Source organism: Panthera tigris, chromosome F3, assembly GCF_018350195.1.
Source record: "Panthera tigris isolate Pti1 chromosome F3, P.tigris_Pti1_mat1.1, whole genome shotgun sequence".
Classification (NCBI taxonomy): Eukaryota; Metazoa; Chordata; class Mammalia; order Carnivora; family Felidae; genus Panthera; species Panthera tigris.
This window is the reverse complement of record NC_056678.1, coordinates 34,863,282-34,884,678: the sequence shown is the minus strand read 5'-3', so window position 1 is coordinate 34,884,678 and position 21,397 is coordinate 34,863,282. Positions and strand designations below refer to the sequence as shown.

General features: G+C 53.1%; 1 protein-coding gene across 1 annotated transcript in view; it reads right to left on the bottom strand.

Annotated features, from left to right (window-relative positions):
• Positions 1 to 21,397, bottom strand: part of PLXNA2 (plexin A2) — a 207,387-nt gene that overhangs the window by 7,408 nt on the left and 178,582 nt on the right. The window contains exons 15-28 of the mRNA XM_042975512.1: positions 19,995 to 20,131; positions 18,888 to 19,055; positions 18,663 to 18,756; positions 14,345 to 14,584; positions 13,579 to 13,722; positions 13,051 to 13,285; positions 10,985 to 11,127; positions 10,015 to 10,283; positions 7,982 to 8,048; positions 7,618 to 7,764; positions 6,819 to 6,978; positions 6,340 to 6,443; positions 2,483 to 2,582; positions 1,008 to 1,198 (exon numbers count right to left, since the gene is read on the bottom strand). Coding sequence (XP_042831446.1) covers positions 1,008 to 1,198; positions 2,483 to 2,582; positions 6,340 to 6,443; positions 6,819 to 6,978; positions 7,618 to 7,764; positions 7,982 to 8,048; positions 10,015 to 10,283; positions 10,985 to 11,127; positions 13,051 to 13,285; positions 13,579 to 13,722; positions 14,345 to 14,584; positions 18,663 to 18,756; positions 18,888 to 19,055; positions 19,995 to 20,131 — 2,199 coding nt within the window. The remainder of the gene's footprint in view (positions 1 to 1,007; positions 1,199 to 2,482; positions 2,583 to 6,339; positions 6,444 to 6,818; positions 6,979 to 7,617; positions 7,765 to 7,981; positions 8,049 to 10,014; positions 10,284 to 10,984; positions 11,128 to 13,050; positions 13,286 to 13,578; positions 13,723 to 14,344; positions 14,585 to 18,662; positions 18,757 to 18,887; positions 19,056 to 19,994; positions 20,132 to 21,397) is intronic.

Sequence of the window (21,397 nt, the reverse complement as noted above, 5' to 3'; positions counted from 1 at the left end):
GCAACGGGTCTGACTGAAAGGAGTGAGGAGGTTTGTGGTATCAGTGGCCTGGGATCAGTGGCGCCTGGGAGTGGGTGCTGCGGGTAAAGGGTCCAGATCCAAGGACAGCCAGGCCCAGCCTTGACCCACGGGGCCCTGGAGGATCTCTGGGCAGGGACAAGGCCGGGCCTGCATCCCACAGTTGACAGGTTCAAGGAACACTTCTGACGGTTAGGTAAACGTCCAACCTTTTTTCTGGTGTCCTGTGTTCGTCTCTTTATCAGCATATTAGCAAAAGCAAAATTGGAGACACGTGGTCCGAGGGTGTATTTCTATGTCATCTTTGGGAGCGAGTCTGAGAGCTGCAATCTGGATGCCACTGCGTTAGAATTTCAGCGGCATTTCTGTGGGGTCTGTGGTGGAGAGCATTTGAAATCTGACCTGTGCTGGCAAATATGAGCCACATAATTGCCATCCTTACAGGCGTATTTGTTCTCCGCGAGGGAAGCTGCAAGACGGCTTTTAGATCACAGCTTCCAGCACCGTGGCCCCCTCACTTCCATCAGCACTCGGGGGCAGGTGGGACGGGATGGGGAAGGGGGAGGCTTCTCTCCAATTATTGGCAGGTCCAGGCCTTTATGCTTTCCCTCCCGATGTGGCCGGAAAGCGGGTAGAAATGGCAGTGGTGGTGGAGGCTGGCATATCCAGCTGACATCGATACGAAAACCCTAACTTTTTCCTAAAAGGTACAGGCACCCAGAGCCGAGAGAGCAGTTCCTTTGCAGAGTAATGGTGGTCTTGATGGGCCAGGGGCAATGATATTGTTGCAACCGTTGCCAAAGGGTAGGGGAAAAACAGCAGTGGCCCGATCCTCTGGAAAGCCTGCCCTGGGACCTGGGTCTGATCGTCTGAATGGGTCCCCTTAAAGCACAGACTCCACGAAAGCCTTCTTACGCTGGTGGGCGGGTGGGGTGGGCAGGACATACCCCTCTAAGGAGCCCTCCCGGGTTGGGGAGAGCAGGAGTTACCTTGGTGGCCAGTAGCCGGGTCAAGTAGATCTCAGACACCATCTTGCTGCCCCGGTCACCCTCCTTCTGGTCCCCATGGTCATGGTTCTTCACCAGATGCCACACCTTAACCCCACTCTCCAGGTCTGGGGTGATCATAGGGGCTCGGGACCGCAGGCTGTCGGGACTGCCGGTGTACCTAAAGGAGGAGTCTGAGGAGAAGGGGGCAGTGGAGGCCCATGAGACACTGATTTCGCCATGCTTGCTTGTAGAATCCTTCTAGAATCTCTGCCCGCCTACTGCACTCACTCAGAATAAACTACTTGCGATTGGACGGGGACCCTTGGGACTTCATATTTGGTGGGTTATTGTAGGGATCCTTGGTTGGCATGATGACAGAGGAGACTGAAACCCTTTCTTTTAAAATAAAATTCAGGGGCACCTGGGTGGCTCAGTAGGTTAAGCATCCGACTCTTGATTTCGGCTCAAGTCATCATTTCATAGTTTCATGAGTTCAAGCCCTGCATCAGGCTCCTCGTTGACAGCTTGGGATTCATTCTCTCCCTCTCTCTCTGCTCCTCCCCGACTCGTGCACGCTTGTGTGTGTGTGCACGTGTGCACATGTGCGTGCACGCTCTCTCTCTCTCTCAAAATAAACTTTTAAAAAGATTTAAAAAATTAAATAAAAAAATTAAAACGAATTAAAAATAAAAAGGAGTTTGGAAATTCTGTGAGTTGGAGACAGCCTTGCAAATATGGGAGCTCTCCTCCCCTGATACTTGCACGGCAAAGAATAATCAATAGGTAATATGTCAGCCGAATATTTTCATAGGGGCTTTGATTGAAACTCTGGGTGCTAAGAAGCTGTAACTTATAATGCTCCCTCTTGGGAGTCAATGGGTCCTTCTTGCTTGGAGCCTAGAATATGGCACTGCCTAAGCCATTTTTGGAGCCACTGGACTCGGTCCTTGAGCTGGAAAACCCAAAGCCTTCCTGCATATACAAAGCCAGAAGAAATGGAGCAAGAGAGGGTGAAGCGAGGTAACCTCATGGCCCAGCAGGCACTGGGGGCCCTTGTGCCCTCGGGGGTGGATAGGCCAGGATGGTCAATGCTTGCCAAATTGGGACCCTTTTGGGAGTAAAGGGGGGCTAGTAATAACTCAGCCAGGACAACAGTACAAATTGGGACTGGACCAAGGACTGGCATGTGGGAAACACCACCCAGGAGCCTCCCTGATTCTGGGCCCCTCAACCTCCTTCAGCAGGTGCAGGCTGTCAAAGGAAGGGCATGTGGTGCGCCAACTCCCACAGCTCTGAGGACGCAGCCGTGCCGGGAATGACTGCACTAGGGGGGAGGGAAGGAAATGAGGGAACGTCCTTGACTGGACAAGGGCAGCTGCGAGGGCTGCCTGCTCGTCCAAAGGGCTGGTGAGAGGTCCGTGGTGGATCACAGAAGCCGCCTCCAGGCTGCCCAGGCTGCCTTTCCAGGTCCTCACCGTATCTGCTGATGGATGTGCGCGAGATGCTGGCAGACGCAGGGATGTTGTAGGAGGAGGTCTGTTTGGGGACCAGAGCCACCACCGATCTGTCTGACACCTGAGAAGGGTAGGAAAGGTAGAGTGTGGTTGAACCGGTAAAGTGAATTATCAAGTACTTCTAGAAGGTAACGAAGGAGGCGTGGGGTAGAGCACAAGGAGTTCAGGGATATTGAAGATACTATGGTTGCTACTCGCCAATACGTCCAACACGGTAGTTGTTCGCCACCTGTGCTAATCGCGCACTTGAACTTCAGTTAGTCCGAACGGAGATACATTGTAAGTGTCTAAACTATAACACGAATTATTATGCTATAAACGCATAATATACGCTGGGTTTCAATAGCTTAGCATGAATGAAAGAACACAAACTATCTCATTAATAATTTTCATATTGATTCCATGTTGAAATCATATTTATCTTAGAATCAATTAGGTTAGAGAAGATATATTGTTAACATCAATTTCATCGGCTCATTTCTACTTTTTAAACGTGGCTAGTAAAAACTTTTAATTTACACATGTGGCTGGCATTATATTTCCATTGGACAGCCTGGACTAGACTGAAGCCTCCCTTCAACGCTGTGAGTTCGCACAATTATTACCATTTTACAGATGAGGAAATTGAAGCATAGAGGGGCTAAGCAATATCTTCAAAGCCACACAATGAATACATGGTACAGCCCATCTTTGTAGCCAGGTCTGTCAGGCTCCAGAGCACATGTTCTCCTCGTTATATCCTAATTTGGGATTTCATTTCAAGTCACACTGGTCTGCAGCCCATTTTCCCTTTTGGCTCTGATTTCTTCTCTGGCCAGGGTCCTATAAAACCACCTTGAGGGGTTCCACCAACAGGGCAACTGCTCTCGAAGAGGCAGAGAGAAAGGCGGCTTGTCGCTCTGTCCTCTGTGAGGGTACCCAGGCTCAGCACCTGGCTTGGAGGGAAAGGGCTGATAAATGACAAGCCATATTGAAGACATTTGGGGCCATTTTGATTTAAGATTACCCTCCATCCAATAAAAACGGAGAATCCCCAGAATTGTGGCGATCCAATTAAACCCCTAACGCAGAGGGAATAAAACAGCTATAATAATGTTATGGGCCATAAAACATTCCTATTAAACCATTTTTTATTTTAACAATTTTTATGAACTTTATAAGTTTGATTTATAGCTGCACCAGTCGTAAAACCATCTTTCTGGGTCTTAAATTGTCAGTCCCTCTCTCCCACCAAAAAAGAATTAAATGTTGGGAAGTCAAACTATAAATGAACATTAGTGCTAACGAGATTCCCTGATAGCCGGTTTTAGTAGTGGTGTTTAATTTTACCCTCCCTATAAATCTGCGGGAACCCAGGAAGTTTTTTAACATCTCTTTGTTAATTAAGATTATGCAGATTTTCTCCTGGAGGGACTTCCAGGACCTTTGACTCCAGGGAGAGTAACAAGGGGGCGATGCTTTGACTTGATGGCATAAAGCTGAAGGGCCCTTTGCTCTTTATGGCATCTGGAAAGTTCCAGTGCCCCGTTACTCCCCAGCCGGGGTGGCTCCCTGGACTGCCAGTGGTCCGCACCATCGGTACCGGGTCTGGAACTGAAGGGAACCTCTCCACCTCTGTCCTTCAGGAACTCTCCTTGCAACTGGCAGTCTAGAAATGATACTCTGAAAGCCTGGCAGGGGCAGGGGTTTATACTCCCAAGAAGAACAGATGATGCTCTCCACGTGTGGTTTGTTGTCACCTAAAGGAAGATTCACAAGGTGATGTGAATGACCACAGTTCAATTCAGTTCCAGGTCTCGTCACTAAATCTCTCTCGTCTTCAGTGCTCGGTCCTTCTTTCTCTTGACTGACAGGCGGTGCAAATCCACGGTCAAGATGCTTGGCTGGGTCCGACCTCGGCTCTGCCATTTACTAGCTACGTGACATCAGGAAAGTCGGTTAACCTCTCCGTGTCTCTGTCGTCTCATTTGTCGATGGGGATACTCATGGCATGTAGGTGTATCATGAGGCTTAAAGGGGTCAGGACACAAAAAGGCCGACAGCAGTGCCTGGCGCCCAGTGGGCACTCGGTAAGTATCGGCATTAGTGTGGTTATTATGGGCATCACCATCATCATCACAGTCTCCCAAAGGGAAGAATGATGGCTGGTGTTTCTCATCACTCTGGGCCAGCATGTGGGAAGTACCTTGCACTCGGCAAAGCTCAGTAAATATTTGAGGAACGAATGAATACATGAATGATAAATGACATCGGGGAATTGGAAGTGCTTTGTATGATGAGCACTGTAAGAACAGAACATTCCATTCTGATTGGAAGCCTTAGGACGGACGGCTCAGGAACAACCGTCAGGGCATCACAGACAGAAAAGAAAGGGCTCACTCCTGCCCTTGAGAAACTGATGATTTGAAGGCACAATGCTATTCTCTTTTGCGCTTTCTTCTGCCGTTATAACCAGCTCATTACAAGTGCTCTACAGGACGCATCGGCACCGTGTGAGCGGGATGGGGGCGGAATCAACAGGGAATGGCTATAAGTCTGCCTCCCGCGTCCCTCACCCGTTATTTCTAAGTCTTCCAACCACCCTCACAAGCCCTGGCTGTCATCTTCATTTTACAGATGGGGAGCCCAGGTTCTGAGAGGTGAGAGTCACACACCACCAGTGAGTGCAGAAGCGGGGGTTTTAATACAGCTTGAAAAGCCTTTACTCTTCTCAGACACCACACTTCCTCTGTCTGGGGCTGGGTGTGGTCAGGGACCCGGCACAGTTTACGCAGGCCAGTAAGGCGGATGGAGCCTGCAGAGGAGCGTTTCTGGGGCTGCCCCCAGTGTCCCCCACTAGCTTCCTTTGTGCTTCGGAGCCTCCCAGCCAGCTCCTATTGGCCTTCAGGACCCCCAGTGGCCTGGCTGATGGCAACCCGGTGCCTGCCAGTCCCTCCGCACCCTCCCTGTGCGCGGCGTGGACCTGGGAGGATGTTATTAATCAGGCAATCCCTTAGGGTCTCACAGCCTGCGGCGCTTCCTCTGGTTGGTTTAATTTCCCTCGGTGTCTCTCATTTCCAGCTTCTATTTCAGTATTTTTCCTGAGTCCCAACCAGCCTACCTGTGCTTAATCTTACAGAGACCCCCAGCCACGAGAGCAGTCGTTACCATGGGAGGGAAGGGGAGGCAGGAATAGATACTCCTGGATCTTTTGTTCTTTTGCCGGAATTTTTTTTTTTTTTTTGACTGTTCATTCATTCAGTGCATCTGCCTCTGTGCTGAACACTTTACTGCACTGAATCGACTTCACACAACTTTATGGGGCGGGGATCACTTTGAACTCCATTTTACAGATGAGAAAGAAGAGGACTTAAGTAATTTCCCCAAGGACACCAGCTAGTAAGTGGCAGAATGCAAGACCCGGAAGACAAGTCTACCCAATTTCTTGCTCCGTGGCAAGTGAGAAGTGTAAGCTGCGTTGATGAGATGCTGAGGACAGAAAGCAGCAGGTACCCACGGTCAGTGTCCTTTCAGAGGACTTCACAATATGCCATTTTTCGGTGGAGGTAGAGACACACAGAATAGAAATGCCTAGCCTCACCCAGACCACTTAAGTCGGTTTCTTGGGGCGGGGTCGGGGCACTCGTCTTTTTGAGAAGTTTCCCTAGTGATTCTCATAGGTAGCCATGGCTGAAAATCTCTGTTTTATACTTAGAGGGGAGGAGGAAGGGGTAGATGAGAAAATCTCTTCCAGGCTTCTGAGGGCCTGAGAGCAAACCCTGGAGTGAAAGGAACGTTTTGGGGAGCCAAAGGTCGCGGCTCAAAGCCCCTGCCCTCACCTGATAATGCATCAGCGTGTTCAGCCGCTTCCAATCGCCCTCGATCTTGGTGGTGATGTCTTCGTCTTGCAGCACGACCCGGGCGATCCGGCCTTGACGCCACTCTGGGGGGAGGGGGTGGTGTAGGTGAGGGGGCGGAGGGGGGGCTGTGAACCAAAGTCACCCAGTCCTGCCTCCTCTAGGGGCCTGGCAACCCCAGCTGTTGCCACTCATAGTGCTTCGAGACTTCAAGGGCCCCATGGGGTCAAGGCAGCTGGGGAGAAGTGTGGACTTCACCAGAGGTGGCCACATCTGAGCAAGCAGTGCCCTGGGAGAAGTATTTCCTACGGCCCCTTGCCTGGGGCAGGACTGTCCCCAGGAGGGGCCTATGCAGGACGGGGCTTCTCATTTTCTCACCTCATTCCATGCCATGGCCCAAAGGCCCTCCTGGAAGCCACTTTCTACCCCTTGCCCACACACTCTAAGCCCAGGCCTCCTACCCAAGTCCATGTCAACAGCCCTTGGCCGTTGGGAGTAGGGCACGTTCTTATAGACGGCATCGAGGATCTTCTCCTTGACCTGCGTGATGGTGTCACAGTTTAGCACCTTCACTGGGATCTCGGGACTGTTCTCGTTGTCGGGGTTGACGCAGTTCAGGATCTACAAGTGACGACGGAGGGGGAGCAGGATAGGAGTTCAAGGGACAGCTTGAAGGAGTGGGAGGAAGCCCTTGGACTACTCCCCTTTTAAGACTTACCCTCCCTACAAGAGAAATGTCCATGCCTCGGGTTCTCTCTCCTTCCTGCCATCTGCCAAATGATAACCTGAGCCATGGGTACCCTGCCTTTCTCAAAGAATTGGGACTCCACTTTCTAGTTCCTGGTTGGCTTAGGAGCCACTGTAATCCCGGAACGAGGCATCCTAGGGGTTCAGAGATGGCTCCAGATGTATCCAGGGATGGTTACCCACCTCTCAAAGCCTCTATGTTAGGAATTAGCAATTTCATATTCTTCCCCATAATGCTAATTTCCCCATACCTAATGGAGGGGGTCTCACCCCCACCCCCACCATATCATCCAGGGTAAACTGAGACAGACAGGGCTCTTTAGGCCCACCAGCTGAGATGGGGAAGGGAAACAAAGGCATGTCTGCCACACTCTTGGAACACTTGGCACGCCCCTTAGACTTGCCCCCAGGCCATATCCTAGCCTCTTTATTGATTGGCTTTGTGCTTAGAGGGCAGAGAATGGATCTGAGACAGGAGGTTTGCTGTGTCCCCTAAGTTTCCAGCCTCCTCACCAGGGTCTTGTACTCGATCTGCTGCCGGATGAGCTTGTCCTCGCTCAAGGAGTAGCGGGCCTCACCCGTGATGGCGTCGATGGGACCCTTCTCCATCTGCTGCTTGATGGCGCAGTAGAGCATGAACAGTGGCTCTCCCGCACACTCCTGTGGGCACAGGCAAGGGCGTGGGCTGTGCGGGGGCACCAGTCTCCTCCTCTCCCTCTCCCGGCCATGTTCCCACGCCTGCTTTGCTTTGGAGCACCCCCGCCAGGCAGGTTCCTACTCCTGAGGGGTCCCCCTGCAAGCCCCGATGGCCAGGCTTGGAGCAGCCCCCCTCCCATCTTACTCTCAGCTCTAGGTCCCGGCTCGCTCCCAATCTCACCTTCAGGAACTTGTGCAGGAGGAAGGCAAACCAATTGGTCAGCATCTTCTCAGCCACAGACTCTGTCCTGGGGAGGGAGAAGGGGTGAGGGGCGGTCCTTTGTGGAGGGGGGTCTCGAGAGGGGGGTCGTCTGGCTTGTACGCACCGTGGCCCAAGAGAGCAACAGGGCATCAAAGCATGCAGAGCTGGGAGCCAGGACACCAGAGCGAGAAGTGTGACCTCAGGCCAGAGGCTTCTTCTTTCTGGGCCACAATTCCCTGTGGAACTGGCACTACGGTCTGCATAGGAAGGTGCCAGGTACCCCCTTCCACAGGGCGATCAATGACCAGTTCTCCTTACTTCCTGCCGGCCTGAGGATGATCAACTGAGTTTCTCTGTCCCTCTGGGATTCCTTGCATGCTTAAATACTCCATTTTCATACCCCAAAGGACCCTGGTACCTGCCCCTCCAGCCACTCAGAATCAGATTGCCAGTATTCCAAGTCTGACTCTGCCACGGACTGCCTGCGTGACCTTGGGCAAGTCATTTCCCCGGGCAAGTCATTTCCAAAGTCTCTGGGTTCGTTTTCCCCATCTTTGAATGGGGACCATGATAATATCTATCCCACAGGGCTGTTATCAGGATTGAATGAGTTAAGTATGTAAAGCGCTAAGAATAGCACCTGGCACCCGTGAGCACTCTTCCGTAAGTATTAGCTGTCGTTACTGCTATCGCGTGGGCTTGTGGATCCCAGCCACTCAAGTGGAGAGCGGTGTGCATGAGTGTTCAGCGCACAGGGGATCTGCTTCTGCAAGCACCGCCCCTCCCCATCCCCCAACCTGGGCTGCAGATCTGGGGACTCGGGGAAGGAACAAAGCGGCTGTAACAGACCCTCCGTGATGGGGATGGGGATGCCGAGGGGTATTTTAACACCCTACATGTAGTGCAAATTATACCCTCTGGCTGCCGTAAATCCCAGGCATTTGCCAGGGCTGCTCTGCAATCTGGGCCTGGGAGAGAGTGACAATGGCAGAAGAAATTGTAGCTTTGTCCCCTGGCCCCTCCCAGCACCCTCTCCCTGCATTGTGCCTGAGATTAGCTCTAATTTAAATACAACAGTTCTTAATGAGAGTTTCTAATGCTCAGATTGGCAGGATGGGGGCTCAGAACTCATAAAACAAAGCCATTCCTCCTCCCTCCTCACCCCACGTGGGGTCTGGAAGCCTGCGACCTGGCTGGGAGCAGGCTAAAGAGGAGGGTGGAGAAATGGGGATGGTGCATTCCAACCTCTGCTGCCAGAGGGGCTCAGGAGCTCTGCTCTGCTCCCTGGGGCTTCCAGGGAGGGTGGCCTTGGGGGATGGACGCCAAGGTCTCCAGGCCTCTCTCCTGCCAGTAAAAATGGCAAAGGCGGAGGGAGCCTGTGGTGGCTGCTGGTGATTCGGGTCCTGGGAACTGGGCGCGGAAGGGAAAGGCTGCAGCAAATCTCCAGCCAGCCTCTGTCCCACAGAACCTTCGGCGAGGATGGAAATGTTCCCTAAGTGCGCTGTCCAATATGGTGGCTGGTACGCGGTGACTGAGCCCTTGGCATGTGGCTAGCGCGACGGAGGAACGGAATTTCACGTTGTAGTTCATTTTAATTCACAGTCACGTGTGGCTACCACACCGGACAGTGCAGCTCTAGAGGCACAAGGAGGGACAGAGACTGGGAGACAGTGTTACCGATGCCATCTTGTCAGTGAGGAAGATAAACAGCAGAGAGGCCGCGTCATGGGCCCGGGACCACACCGCTAGCAGGTGGCAGGGCCGGGGTTCGAGCCGGGGTTCGAGCCGAGCTCTGAGCCGAGGTCTGGGCTCCTCCTTCACACTTAGCAGGTGCAGACACAGCCTCCCGGGGCCACGGGGAGATCAGACTCTGCGCCGCGAGAGGCGCGGACACAGGCCACTGCGCGTGGGTGTCATGTCTGCGATGGGGAGCCTGTCATGCCGCTCTAGCAGGGCCCGCGAGCCCGCTGCGACCCCGGCCCCCACTCCCCGCCCCCTGCCGCGGGGCGCACCTGCGGAGGAGCAGCTTGGGGTGGTTCTTGTTCTCCAGATTCTTCTCGATGAGGTCGGACAGCAGCTGCTTGAGGACGTCGGTGGCGTACTCCAGGCGGCCCTGCAGGCCGGTCATGATGAGGGAGGCCACGTTGCCGCGGTCGCGCATGGAGAAGCTGCGCTGGAGCTCCAGGGTGCGGATGAAGGTCAGCAGGAACACCTTGTTGTTGATGAGCTGGGCGAAGAGCTTCAGGGCCTTCTCCACGTGCTGCTGCCCATTTCCCTGCACCTGGGGTGGACGGGACGGGCGCCCCCTCAGAGGACAGGCTTCCGGCCTCCTAGCCCGGCCTCTCCCCGAGGGTCTTGCGTGGCGAGAGCTGTAGGACTCTGTCCGTGACGCCTACAGCCACCCCGCCCCATCTCCCGCACCCGCGATGGGGTAGGAATGGCTGGGCTCTGAGGTCCACCATCTACTCTGGCCGCCCCCTCGGTTGTGGGGGTCGGCTCCAGGCAGAGCCCTCGCAGGGGATGCCGTCCGTCCGCCTGTCCCAGGGGTATCACAGGAGATACTCCATCAGACTTGCTTGGTTTGCTAGTCTCCCTTTAATCCTCTCTGCACTGATTTATTATCTTTGGCAAAACAAGCCAACAAATGAGCAAACAAACTTCACAGAATCGGAGGTCTTTCCTTAAGCCCCCTTAAATCCATTTGAGAATGTGGCAGAATCGTAGTTAATTAATTTAGTCATTAATTAAAAAATGACAATCAGCCTTCCCCTGGAATCATCCTAAAGAGCCTGGGTGCCCCCCCCAACCCCACCTTGGCCATGATCCGCCTGATGAGAAACATCCCTGTGGGGGGGGGGGGGATGCTGTTGTAAGCCATTTCTCCTCCTTACTCCTGACCTTTCTCTGAGCTATTGGGCCCCATCTGCATTTCCCAGGTCCAGCGTTCCTGCCGGGTGGCTTGGGGAGAGAGGCAGGCGTTACCTCCAGCTCCCGCAGCACGGGATGGTCCTCGATGCCGGGGAACAGGACTCGCATAGCATAGGTACGATAATCCAGGTAGGGGATTCCAGAGCGGTCCAGGTCGCTGGTCAGCTCATTGATGTCTGTCTGGAGCTCAGCAAAGGCTATGAAAATGCAGGGAGACAGGGAGGCTAAGGAGGGCGACCGGGGCAGGGGAGGGGAAAGGCGGGAGAAGACGTCTGTGAAGGCCTGGGGTGTGGAGACAAGGAGGGTTGTTGGGTTGCATCTCCAGAAGGTGTGAGGTATCTCCGGGCCTCCCTTCTTAGGTGGTAGGCACGTGGGAGATTTCTGTATCATTTCCTCCTGTCTGCCAATGCCTAATTTTGCCTTTTCTCTCTGCGTATTACAAGTGTCGTTAAAACAAAGAAAAGGGAAGAACACCATGACTTGTATCATGCACGGGGCTGCAGGTTCTCGAAACAGCGGAGAGGCAGCGGCCAAGGGGATGAAGCCAAGCGCAGAACAGGCAGCCTCCCTCCCCTTTTCTTCCAAGCAAGAGAATAATGAATCAAGATGCAAAGACCTTGGACAAAAATGAACATGAAAACCACCATGAGACCTCGCCCATTAGGATGGCTATAATAGAAAAATGGACAACAATGAGTGTTGACGAGGATGTGGAAAAACCGGAACCCTGTGCTGACAGCTCAGAGCCTGGAACCTACTTCAGATGCGGTGTCTCCCCCTCTCTCTGCCCCTCCCCTGCTCACGCTCTGTAACTCAAAAATGAATAAATGTTAAAAAAAAAAAAAGGAAAGAGATTCTGACACTTGCAACCACATGGGTGCCACAGCATGGATTATGCTTAATGAAGTAAACCAGACGCAAAGAACAAATACCGTGTGATTCCATTTATATGAGAGTCCTAGAGAAGTCAAATTCATAGAAACAAAGTAGAATGGTGGCTGACAGCAGCCGGTGGGGAGGGGGCCGTGGTTACTGTTTAATGAATGCAGCGTTTCAGCTGGGGAGGAAGAGAAAGTTCTGGATGGCGGTCGTGGTTCCATAAGGATGTGAATGTACTTAATGCTACCTAGCTGGAAGGAAGAGCCCTAGGGTGTGGAGACAGTGAGGGTTAAAATGGCAGATTTTATGTGATGTTATGTGTACTTTAACACACACACACACACACACACACACACACACACAGGTAACTAAGAACACCAAAGCCAGCCTTGCGGCGCCCCAGCCATCAGGCCCTCAGCTGACAGGGGAGCGTTCCTTTGGTGGCAGGTCTGTCTGCCTAATGCCCTTCTCCCCGCCCTTCTCCTGCCCTGGCACCGGAGAAGCCATTCCCCACCTCGCCCCAGCCCAGCCCTTCCCTTTAACCCAGCAGAGGGCTTGTTCCTGATCCTGATGTTTGCAGCAAAGGGAGAAACGTTTTGATTCTTAATTGAAATGTTTACCCAGAGAGCCCGGTGGGTCCTCAGCCCGAGGGGACACCAGGTATATGTGTCACCTCGAGGCTGTGGTTGCGTGGGAGATGGAAGGAAGCAATCGCTACTCCCACGTGTGTCCACGGCCGAGGCCACCAGCGAGTGGCGGCCTTCAGAGCGTTCAGCCTGTGGCACGGGTGGAAAACAAGCCCTGGGGGAGGGGAGGGGATAAGGCCGGAGGCAGGTGAAGAGCTCCCTTGCCTCTCCTGCTGTTGCTGCCTCCACACGCTCTGAGAGCAGCTATGCAAGAAACAGGAGCCGGATTCCCATCTGGGGGACCTATAGCAACCGACCGCCGAGCCTGGGAGGCTCTGACTGTGGGGAGACCGAGGCTCCGAAAGGGAGAGAAAGGCTCCCAGACTGGGAGATGAGTCAGGGCTCAGGAAGGCCGGGAACAAGATGATCAGACCTGGGGCCTCACCCTGGGCATTCTTAATGGGACTTCTCTAATGCTAAAAGCAAAGTAAGTTTCTGGGAAAACAGGCTGAGGGTGGGAGGGATGGAAATAGCGATAAGAGCTGTTCCCCGGGAGGCGGTAAAGGACTGGTGATGAAAGATGGGGCCAGGAAGCGAGACAGTGCCTCCACCTACCTTCCTTACACTCCAGGGCCACGCGGGACTCCAGGTTGTCCATCTGCATCTGGAGCCTCTTGAGAGTGAGGTCGTTTTCTCGAGACTTCCGCTTGTAGGCAATGAGGACGATGATGACGATGATGAGCAGGAGGCTGCCGCCCGCCGCGATGCTGACAATGGCTGGCAGGGTCAGCAAGCTGTCTGAGATGACACTCACCGAGCCAGGAGAGAACACCATCCCGCCCACGTGAACCTGTGCATTGCACACACACAGACGCTGTAGAGCCCTGGCATGCCATCGATCCTTATGTTTCAGAAAGGGCAATGAGTGACCACGGCCACACAGTACAGACTTGGACATGAAACAACTTCCTGCTTATCATCTCCCTTTCCTTTCTTGGGTTCTCAACTTCTACCCATCTCAATGTGGAACATGATGAGGAGGGGCTATGGAGGAAGTAGACGGGACAGCCTCACTTTGTGACAGATCATGCATGCACGGCGAGGAGGTGGGGGGGAGTCATAAAAGGAAGAGGGTTCACTCACCATGACTTTGTGCTGCCCCGTGAGGTTGGGAGGCTCGCAGAGGAGCTGTGTCTCCGACACAGTGACAGCACACGGGGTCTCTCCAATCAGCACGGTGTAGTTGAGTTTGGCACCTCCAGAGGCAGGAGGGCAGAGGTTTTTGCCCTGGGGAGAACAGTAATCTTAAAAGGAACAATTGACACCGGGACGCAGGAGTTAACTGCCTAAAAAAGAGATGACAGCCGAGGGGGAAGGCCAGCCATGCAGAGTTTCTGGGGAAAACTTCAAACAGCCCCAATTTCCAGAGAAAGAGAGAGAAAATGCGGGGAGGAGAGAAAGCAAGGGAGGAAGGGATGGGAAGAAGACTGGAAGGAGAGACAGACTCCAAACCAGGGAGCATTTGGAGGAGAGCACGTGGGATATAAAGGAAAGTAACAAAACAGGTGGACGAACCGTTCCGGGGCACCGTGACCCCTCGGAATAGGCGCGTGGGCTACGGTGGCCACGGGAGCGGTCAATGAAAGCAAGTGTTTGCTTCCAAGGCGCTGCCGAACTTTCGCGTCCCAAAGCTCACAAGAGCAAACAGCAACATTGTAAAGTGCTCCTTGACAATCCCAAGGGCCAGATATATGGCTGGATGGGTCAATATCTATAAACAAGCTCCCTTTTCGGGGAGATGGCAGCTTTGCGAGGCCGTGAGCACAGAGAGGCGAACAGGAAAGGCCGGGAGTGAGGGGGGCTGTCACCATCACTGCACGGGCCAGGCACTGCTCTCTGCCCATCCTACCTTCAGAATGATGGGGGATCCTGGCTTTTGATCCAACACTCCGGTAGGGCTGAGCAGTTCGAAGGTTGGGTTGGGGTAGTAGATGAACTTGGTGTCGTTGTAAATGAGCAAGGACTGGACGTTATTGAAGACGAATCCAAACTCATCTGGCCGTTCCACAGTGTCCAGGCCGGGCCGGTAGTCCGTGGTCAGAGAGGGTGCCAGGCAGGTTAGGGTGGTGGTGTTCACAACTTTACAAACCTGGGAGGCCCAGAGTGCAGCATTTAAATGCAGATCGAGTGAGAGGTGGGGGGGGGGGGTCACAATACCACCTCCCGCCCTCTCTTTGCTTTGGCTTGTCACCCCCTGATTACTTGGTTGTCTTCATTAGACGGTGAGCCCCTTGAGAAAAAGGACTGTGAAATTTCGGAGACTGGGGCACACATGTTAACCTCATTCATTCATTCACCAACGTCGTTTGACGGCCTGTTCTGTGTCAGCCGCTATGCTAGCAGCTGGGGCCATCTAGTGACACTGTCATCGTCCAGAGGAGGAGACAAATGACCAAACACGCATTATAACATAGTCCCAGACGGGGACCGGACTGCAGTAGGGGTTCGAGCACCGCTAAATACATGAGTGCCTGTGTGAAAGGCCCAGTGGGCAAGGACCAGGCAGGGTAGGAGGGTGTGTGTGTGAGAGAGAGTGCATGGCCGTGGCCTGAGGATGACTCAGGGACACTCTTCCTTGCACAGAAGGAGTGAAATGTAACCTGAAGAACGAGTAGGACTCTCTTAGACAAGGAGGGGGAGGGGTGGGGCAACGAGTCCCAGGCAGAAGGAAGGGCAGCAAAGGCCTGGGGAGGAGGGAGTTTGAGGACAAAGCAGGACAGCAGTGTCGACAGGGTGTGTATGTGTTGGGCGCAGGGAGTAGCATGAGATGAGCACTCTGCCAGCACATAGTAGGTGTTCAGTTAATGTTTACTGAATACACTGATGAGTAAAAAGAATCCTTCAAGTCTTGAAGCATTCTGTTCAGGATCTCTCTCTTCTACAGCCAGGCGCCCCCTCACTCTGCACAAGGGAGTAGCCCGGGTACAGATACTGAGGTCATAATGTCCTTCCTTTTTGGGTAGACCCTGGTGTCTGTACTAAAATCCTAGCTGAGCTGGCCTCTACTTAGCGTGAGCGGCGCCATTCCCTTCTCTGGTGGTTTAGTTCCAGGGCTGTCCAGGGCGGTGGCCGGACCGAAGAAACCGCCACAGGACCCCGCGTGGCATGTGGACAAAACCCGATTCCCACGCGCTCTCCTCCTGGCTTGCGCTCAGCACGGTCCTGGTTGGGGCTCTGGGTGTCCCAGCAACAGCCAAGGGCATCTGGGAGAGCTTGGCCTGCTCAAGTACACGCTGTCCTGGCAGGTTCACATGTGTCGTGAGTCTGGCCAACATACACACACACACACACACACACACACACACACGAGCTTCATATTCCGAAAACAAGACCCCGTGTGAAATCGCAGAGAAGCTGACCCTGGCACAGAGATTATGTCAGACCCCCAAGTCCAAGTGTTAACCCCCACTTTCCAGAGGGAGTTTAAGAGTTTCACTAGAACAGCCTGCTGAGGGCTGCATGCCCGGGCGGGGGGGGGGGGGGGGGGCGCTCCCTAGACCAGACTCCTCTCTGAATAAGCAAATCACTCCCAAACAAGCAGGCTCTGTTCGTTAACTGCCCGGTGCTGCATCGGCACTTTATTTGCCAAAATTCCTGGGGGTTTTGTGGCCTTTGCCTTGGCCCTTCTCACTTCTCACTGGGGATGCTTCAAAATCCAGAGGCAAGAGGTAGACCCAGTGGGCTGAAGAGGTGCCTGTGGGGGCGGGGGGCAGAGTTCTGTCCCCACCGCTCCTGACAGAGAGCTCCCGACAGCAAAGGCAGGGGGCAGAGGTCACCACCTTCCCGTTGTGGAGCCAGGCTTGATGAAGAGACCACATCCAGGTGGTTCCTCCAGGCCTGTCCGCCTGGAGGCTCCAGGCAGGTCACTACTGAGCCTGAGGACCCCCAGCTCTCAACAGGGAGGAACTATCACTTAACTCCTTGAAACACGGAGGGCACAGTGGGTGGGCTGGGGAAACTGCAGGGGAGATTCCTGCCCAGGGTTGCAGGGGCACCCTGGTGAGGGCAGAGGACACTTAGGACCTTAGCCTTTGCAGATGGATGTCAGGTATAGGGAAGGCCTTTCCAGACCAGTCTTCTCTTCAAATGGCTTCGTGGGGACTAAGGCCACAGGCTTTGGAGGTTAACCTCGTCAGTCACATACGTACTCTGTGCTGCCTTGACCATGTCTTTTACTTCCTATACTTCTACTGCTGTGACATCTGGGGCCTTACGACCTGGAGGGGTCCCCCTCCCAGGACCAGCCAGTGCCTAGAGACCACAAACAACCTGCCTGCTAGAGCACGTGTTCTAATGCAAACCAATCAGTCCGGAGCCCAGACCCCCGACCGCCTCCTTTTCCATACTCCGAGCACCCATCCCCCATCCCTAATCATACCAGGCCGGGCACGGGACAGTCAGGAACAGCCCCCGTGCCCCAGAGGCCGCTAAAACGATTCGGACTGGGCAACCCTAAGCCTGTTTACCTTGCCTTCATGCTTCCTTCCTGCAGAAGCCATAATAAAGGCTCTCGCCACAGTGCCCTTTCCTCCCTCTGCTTCCAGACCACCCCCGGGTGCGTCCCCCTTGGCGTGGAAGCCCCCTTCCCTTGGGGTCTGTGAGTATAACAAACTATCTTTCCAATGGCAGTTGCCTCCTGTGCTGTTGGCCTTGACATACCTGAGTAATAGTAAAACCTTTATTTCAAAACACGTACCTAATTTATTTAGGGGTTTTATCCTTCCTGAGTGTCAGTCCACTGTTCCCATTTCCACCCCTCGTTTTCCTTCCTCCCACTTAGTCCTTGGAGTTTGACAAGGTGGTCTGTGAGCTACTGGGAACACTGGCTTCAGTCTGGAAGTGGAGTGGGAGCATAGGTCTTTTTATCCCCGGATCAGGCTCTCCAGTTGGGATAAGGAGGCACGTGCTCTCCTGGCCCAAAGAGCTGTGACCAGGGTGGAAACTAAAGGTGTGATACGGGTATCCCTGGATGTCTGCCATGATGGAACATCATAACCAGATCACCAGCATCTCACGGGGTCTGGTAATGAAGAGTCCAGGTTTTGGGGGGATCTGGTTGCTTCTGCCTCCAGCTACCCTCATGGCTGGGGGCAAGCCGTTACTCCTTTCTGGCATTAGTTTCCTCAGCTATACAACGAGGGGGGTGGACCAGATGATCCCTGTAACTTTTCCAGAACTTGCCTTCAAATGCTGTGTCATTTTGTGCCTTTCTGTGTTTCCTAAGGAAGCTTCCAGCATGTGGGGGGGTCTGTCAGGGATAAAAGGGCAGGCACAGAACCATCTTTCCTGTCTCTATCACAGCTACTCAATCCCCTGAGGTCAAAGCAGCAATAATAGCAATTATATGAAAAATAATGGCCATAATAGCATCTCCTGGGCTATAATTACGAATACAACAGTGTTTCAGAGAATACCGGCTAACAAGACTGAGGGGGAAGCCACCAGAACTAACTAAAAAATGTGTAACGACATCTCAGACATTCTACTTTTATGATAGGGAACTTTGTTAAAAACCACAAACGTCCGTAGAGAAAAAAAATTAAGTTACATGGCTCCACACCGAGGAGTAAAGTAAAATGGTCGACTGATCACCTTCGCAGCCGGGGTAGGACTAGCTGCTCGCGGTGACTGCCGTTTATCAAGCGCTAACCTAGTGCCCGCCAAGGGCTTCGCGTTACAGATCGGCGAGGAGAGTCTTATCGTCAGCGTTTACACAGGCGGAGAATAGGGGATAACAGAGGTTAAACGACTTGATCGTGGTCGTACGACTAATGGAGGGCAGCGTCCTGCTTCCAATTCAGATGTGTCTGCCTCTGGAGCCAGCATTTCTTCACCCTTCCACACTGCTTCTTACGGGACCTCAAAGCAAACATAGCATGAAACCAGGAGCCCTTCTGTGCTCTCTCTTAAGCTCAGAAGCCAGTACATTTATATACTAGCCCTCTGACGAGAAATGATTATGCTGTCATTGCAAGAGTCCTTGGAAGGTTCAGGTGTTTGGGGCCATGATTCCAAGCTCAGGGTCTTGAACTAACTTTCTTCCCCCATAGACGGCTGCTCCAGTGCATCTGGTTGGAAGAGGGAGCTAACACGGACCTCATCACATTGCAAACCCAGACGCAGAGCTGTGGTTATAGGGAGGGCCAGGCGGACCAGCGGTTACTCACGTTGACAGACTCCTTGCCATTAAACTTGACTCGGACCCTTGGCTCCTGAATGACATCCAGGTTGAAGCCTGTGATGGTCAGGGGTGTGTGGCCACTGGGAACAAGCAGAGGCTGGGTTAGGTTAAAAGCCCTCTCAAACGGCTACCACCTCGACCCCGGCCCCCTCACAAGACAAGGGTTCTGTCAGGTGGCGGCTGGGCGTTATCCGTCCCACCTCTGCCTCACCTGGCAATGCTCCACTCCGGCTCAATGCGCTGCACCCGGGGGTCATCTATGTACTCGAACTGCAGGTTGTTATCCACGCGGGCTCGGTCGACACTCACGGAAACGGGGACTGGGCCCAGTCCGTTGGATGACGGGGGTGAGACACACACGATCTCGTTCATTGACCGCCTGACAGGAAGACAGCAAGAGGGTTGCAAAGAAAGGCATTGGCAATGAGGAGAGCTCTCTGGCTTCAGAGGCGATTCTCCTCAGTCTGAGGGTATGTATGGCCCACAAAATGCTCTGTTCCTTCATACTCTACACAACGGAACATATCCCTTATCGGTGTATATCAGTGCCTCTTTTTACTGGAGATCCGACTCTGGTTGGACGAGGGAGGGAACACGCTGAAGAAGGGGATTGGAGAATGTGGGGCAGGGGTCAGGGCTTCGTGGGCTTTGGGTGATCTTTTCTTTTCTGGATTTTTCTAGAATAGGCTAGTTAGCCAGTGCTTAGAGTCTGGTCAGTCATTCAGTAAGTATTCACTGAGCACCTACTATGCAGAGAAGTGAACACAGTCCTTGCCCTTAGGGAGTTTATAACCGGAGGAGGAGATGATTGGCTAATACTGAGCACGTTGGGTTCTCACCCATGGATTCTCTCAGGATTCTCTATATCCCCAAGGCCTCATCGGAGTATCCGGTAAATAGCAGCTGTTCAGGTTTTCATGCACAAGAGATGCCCTGAGGATAAGGCTGTGTGCTTGCTGAGGACTGAGGTCATGTAGTCTCCATGTTTCTCGAGTCCCCATAGTGGGGACCTAATGAATGCTGGGTCCTGATGGTGACTGGAGAGTTTCTGGGAACTTCCCCATCAGCAGCTCTCACGGCCCTCGTTCTCATTATTTTTAGAAGTATCTAGCCCCTAGATACATTGACTAAGTGGTCTATATTGCTATAAACTGAGTAGTGGGATGGATTGCTCACAGGGACTGGAATGGTGTTTGGGCCCAGGACGTGGCCCACACCGTGGGAGTAAAGGGGCGGGCACCTGTGTGAACACGCCCGGAACAGGCGCGCACACGCCTCACACGTACAGCCTTCCAGTGCTCCTTTGAGCCCATCTCACCCATAGAACTCGCAGGTCTGGTTGCCCAGATATACAGCCACGCTGCTGCCTGCCCCGAGGTAATGGCCTGTGATGGTTACCATGGTGCCTCCCGATTCTGGTCCTCGGATGGGGTTGAGCGACAGCACGGAAGGGTTCTTTGGAAAAAAACAGAGAAACGGTCACACTCAGGTTTGGGCCAAAGGGACAGACCCATGCTGGACGTAACGACCAAAGGAGGAGCTGTGTCCCTGCTCAGAGTGCAGGTACTTTTCCTGCCCTTTCTCATCGCTTCTCCTGGAGCTGAGGCCCTTTCTAAGAGGCTCTTGGCATGTCCAGGGAAGGCAGAAGGACCGCGCTTTAGAATTAATTAACTCCCTGGGGAGTCTCATGCTCATAACACCAATGGGAAGGCAGAGGTAACACCGACTAATCTATCAATTAGTTTACAAATTGAGAGCAATTTGAAAATGCTTCTCTATCTAGAGCCTGCACTGATTTTTTTTGGCACAAAATCGATTAGGCTGAATAAAGCATCCTTGTCTGCATTGGGCCACTAAGGGGCCAAAGTCCTCCATTAATGGCCCCTGCACATGTCCTGTCCCTTCCTAAGCATGTGAGGGGTACGGCCGCGGGCCTGTACAGACGGCTGTCAGTCAGTGTTAGATACAGCTTCCCCCCCACCTTCATCAGGAGGATGTCCTATCGATGGCCAGCACATTTTAGTCAACTCCCTAAGCTGTAAAATAAAATCCGAAGCTTGAAAGAAATGTCATGTGGCCTACGGTGCATCCGGCGGCTGACCTAAATCAGAAAGGAATTGCTCCTGTCTGGAGGGCCAGGTTGGGGGAGTGGGAAGTGCTTTTAACTGAACAACTATACTTGCATGAATTCTAGACTGCATTAGCTGGTCACTGTCCATTGGCCCTGAAGCAAGCTTTCTAGATCACTCTGGGCTTTTGTTTGCTCCAATGTCAAGAGAGGAGGGCGGGCTAAATGATCTCTAAAGCCTCTCCCATCTGGGACATTCTACGGTTTTCTCCTCCCCCCCCCCCCCCCACGTCTTTCTGTGTTTGCTGCTCACAAGAGACCCTGTCTGTCCTGCGTTGAAGATAGGGGAAGCCGGTGGCAGGCAGACAATGGTACTCTCCAATCTGAGGAAAAGACGACTACGAGAAACGGACAGAGATGCCAAGATAAGAAGGCAGAGCCTGGAAAACCTAAAACAAGCAGTAAAATGCTTTAGAGAGAATAAAATGTTGTGGTCTAATGATTTTTTCAAAACTCTTAGCAAGGCTGGTTTGACCCCATCTGCTGGTGTTAACACTTTTTAATGAAGAACTCAATGTGGCAATATAGAAAAGTGTCAGCAAAGGGACTCCAGAGCCCCAGAAGCAAGTTATTGATTCAGCAGGAAGGTAGCC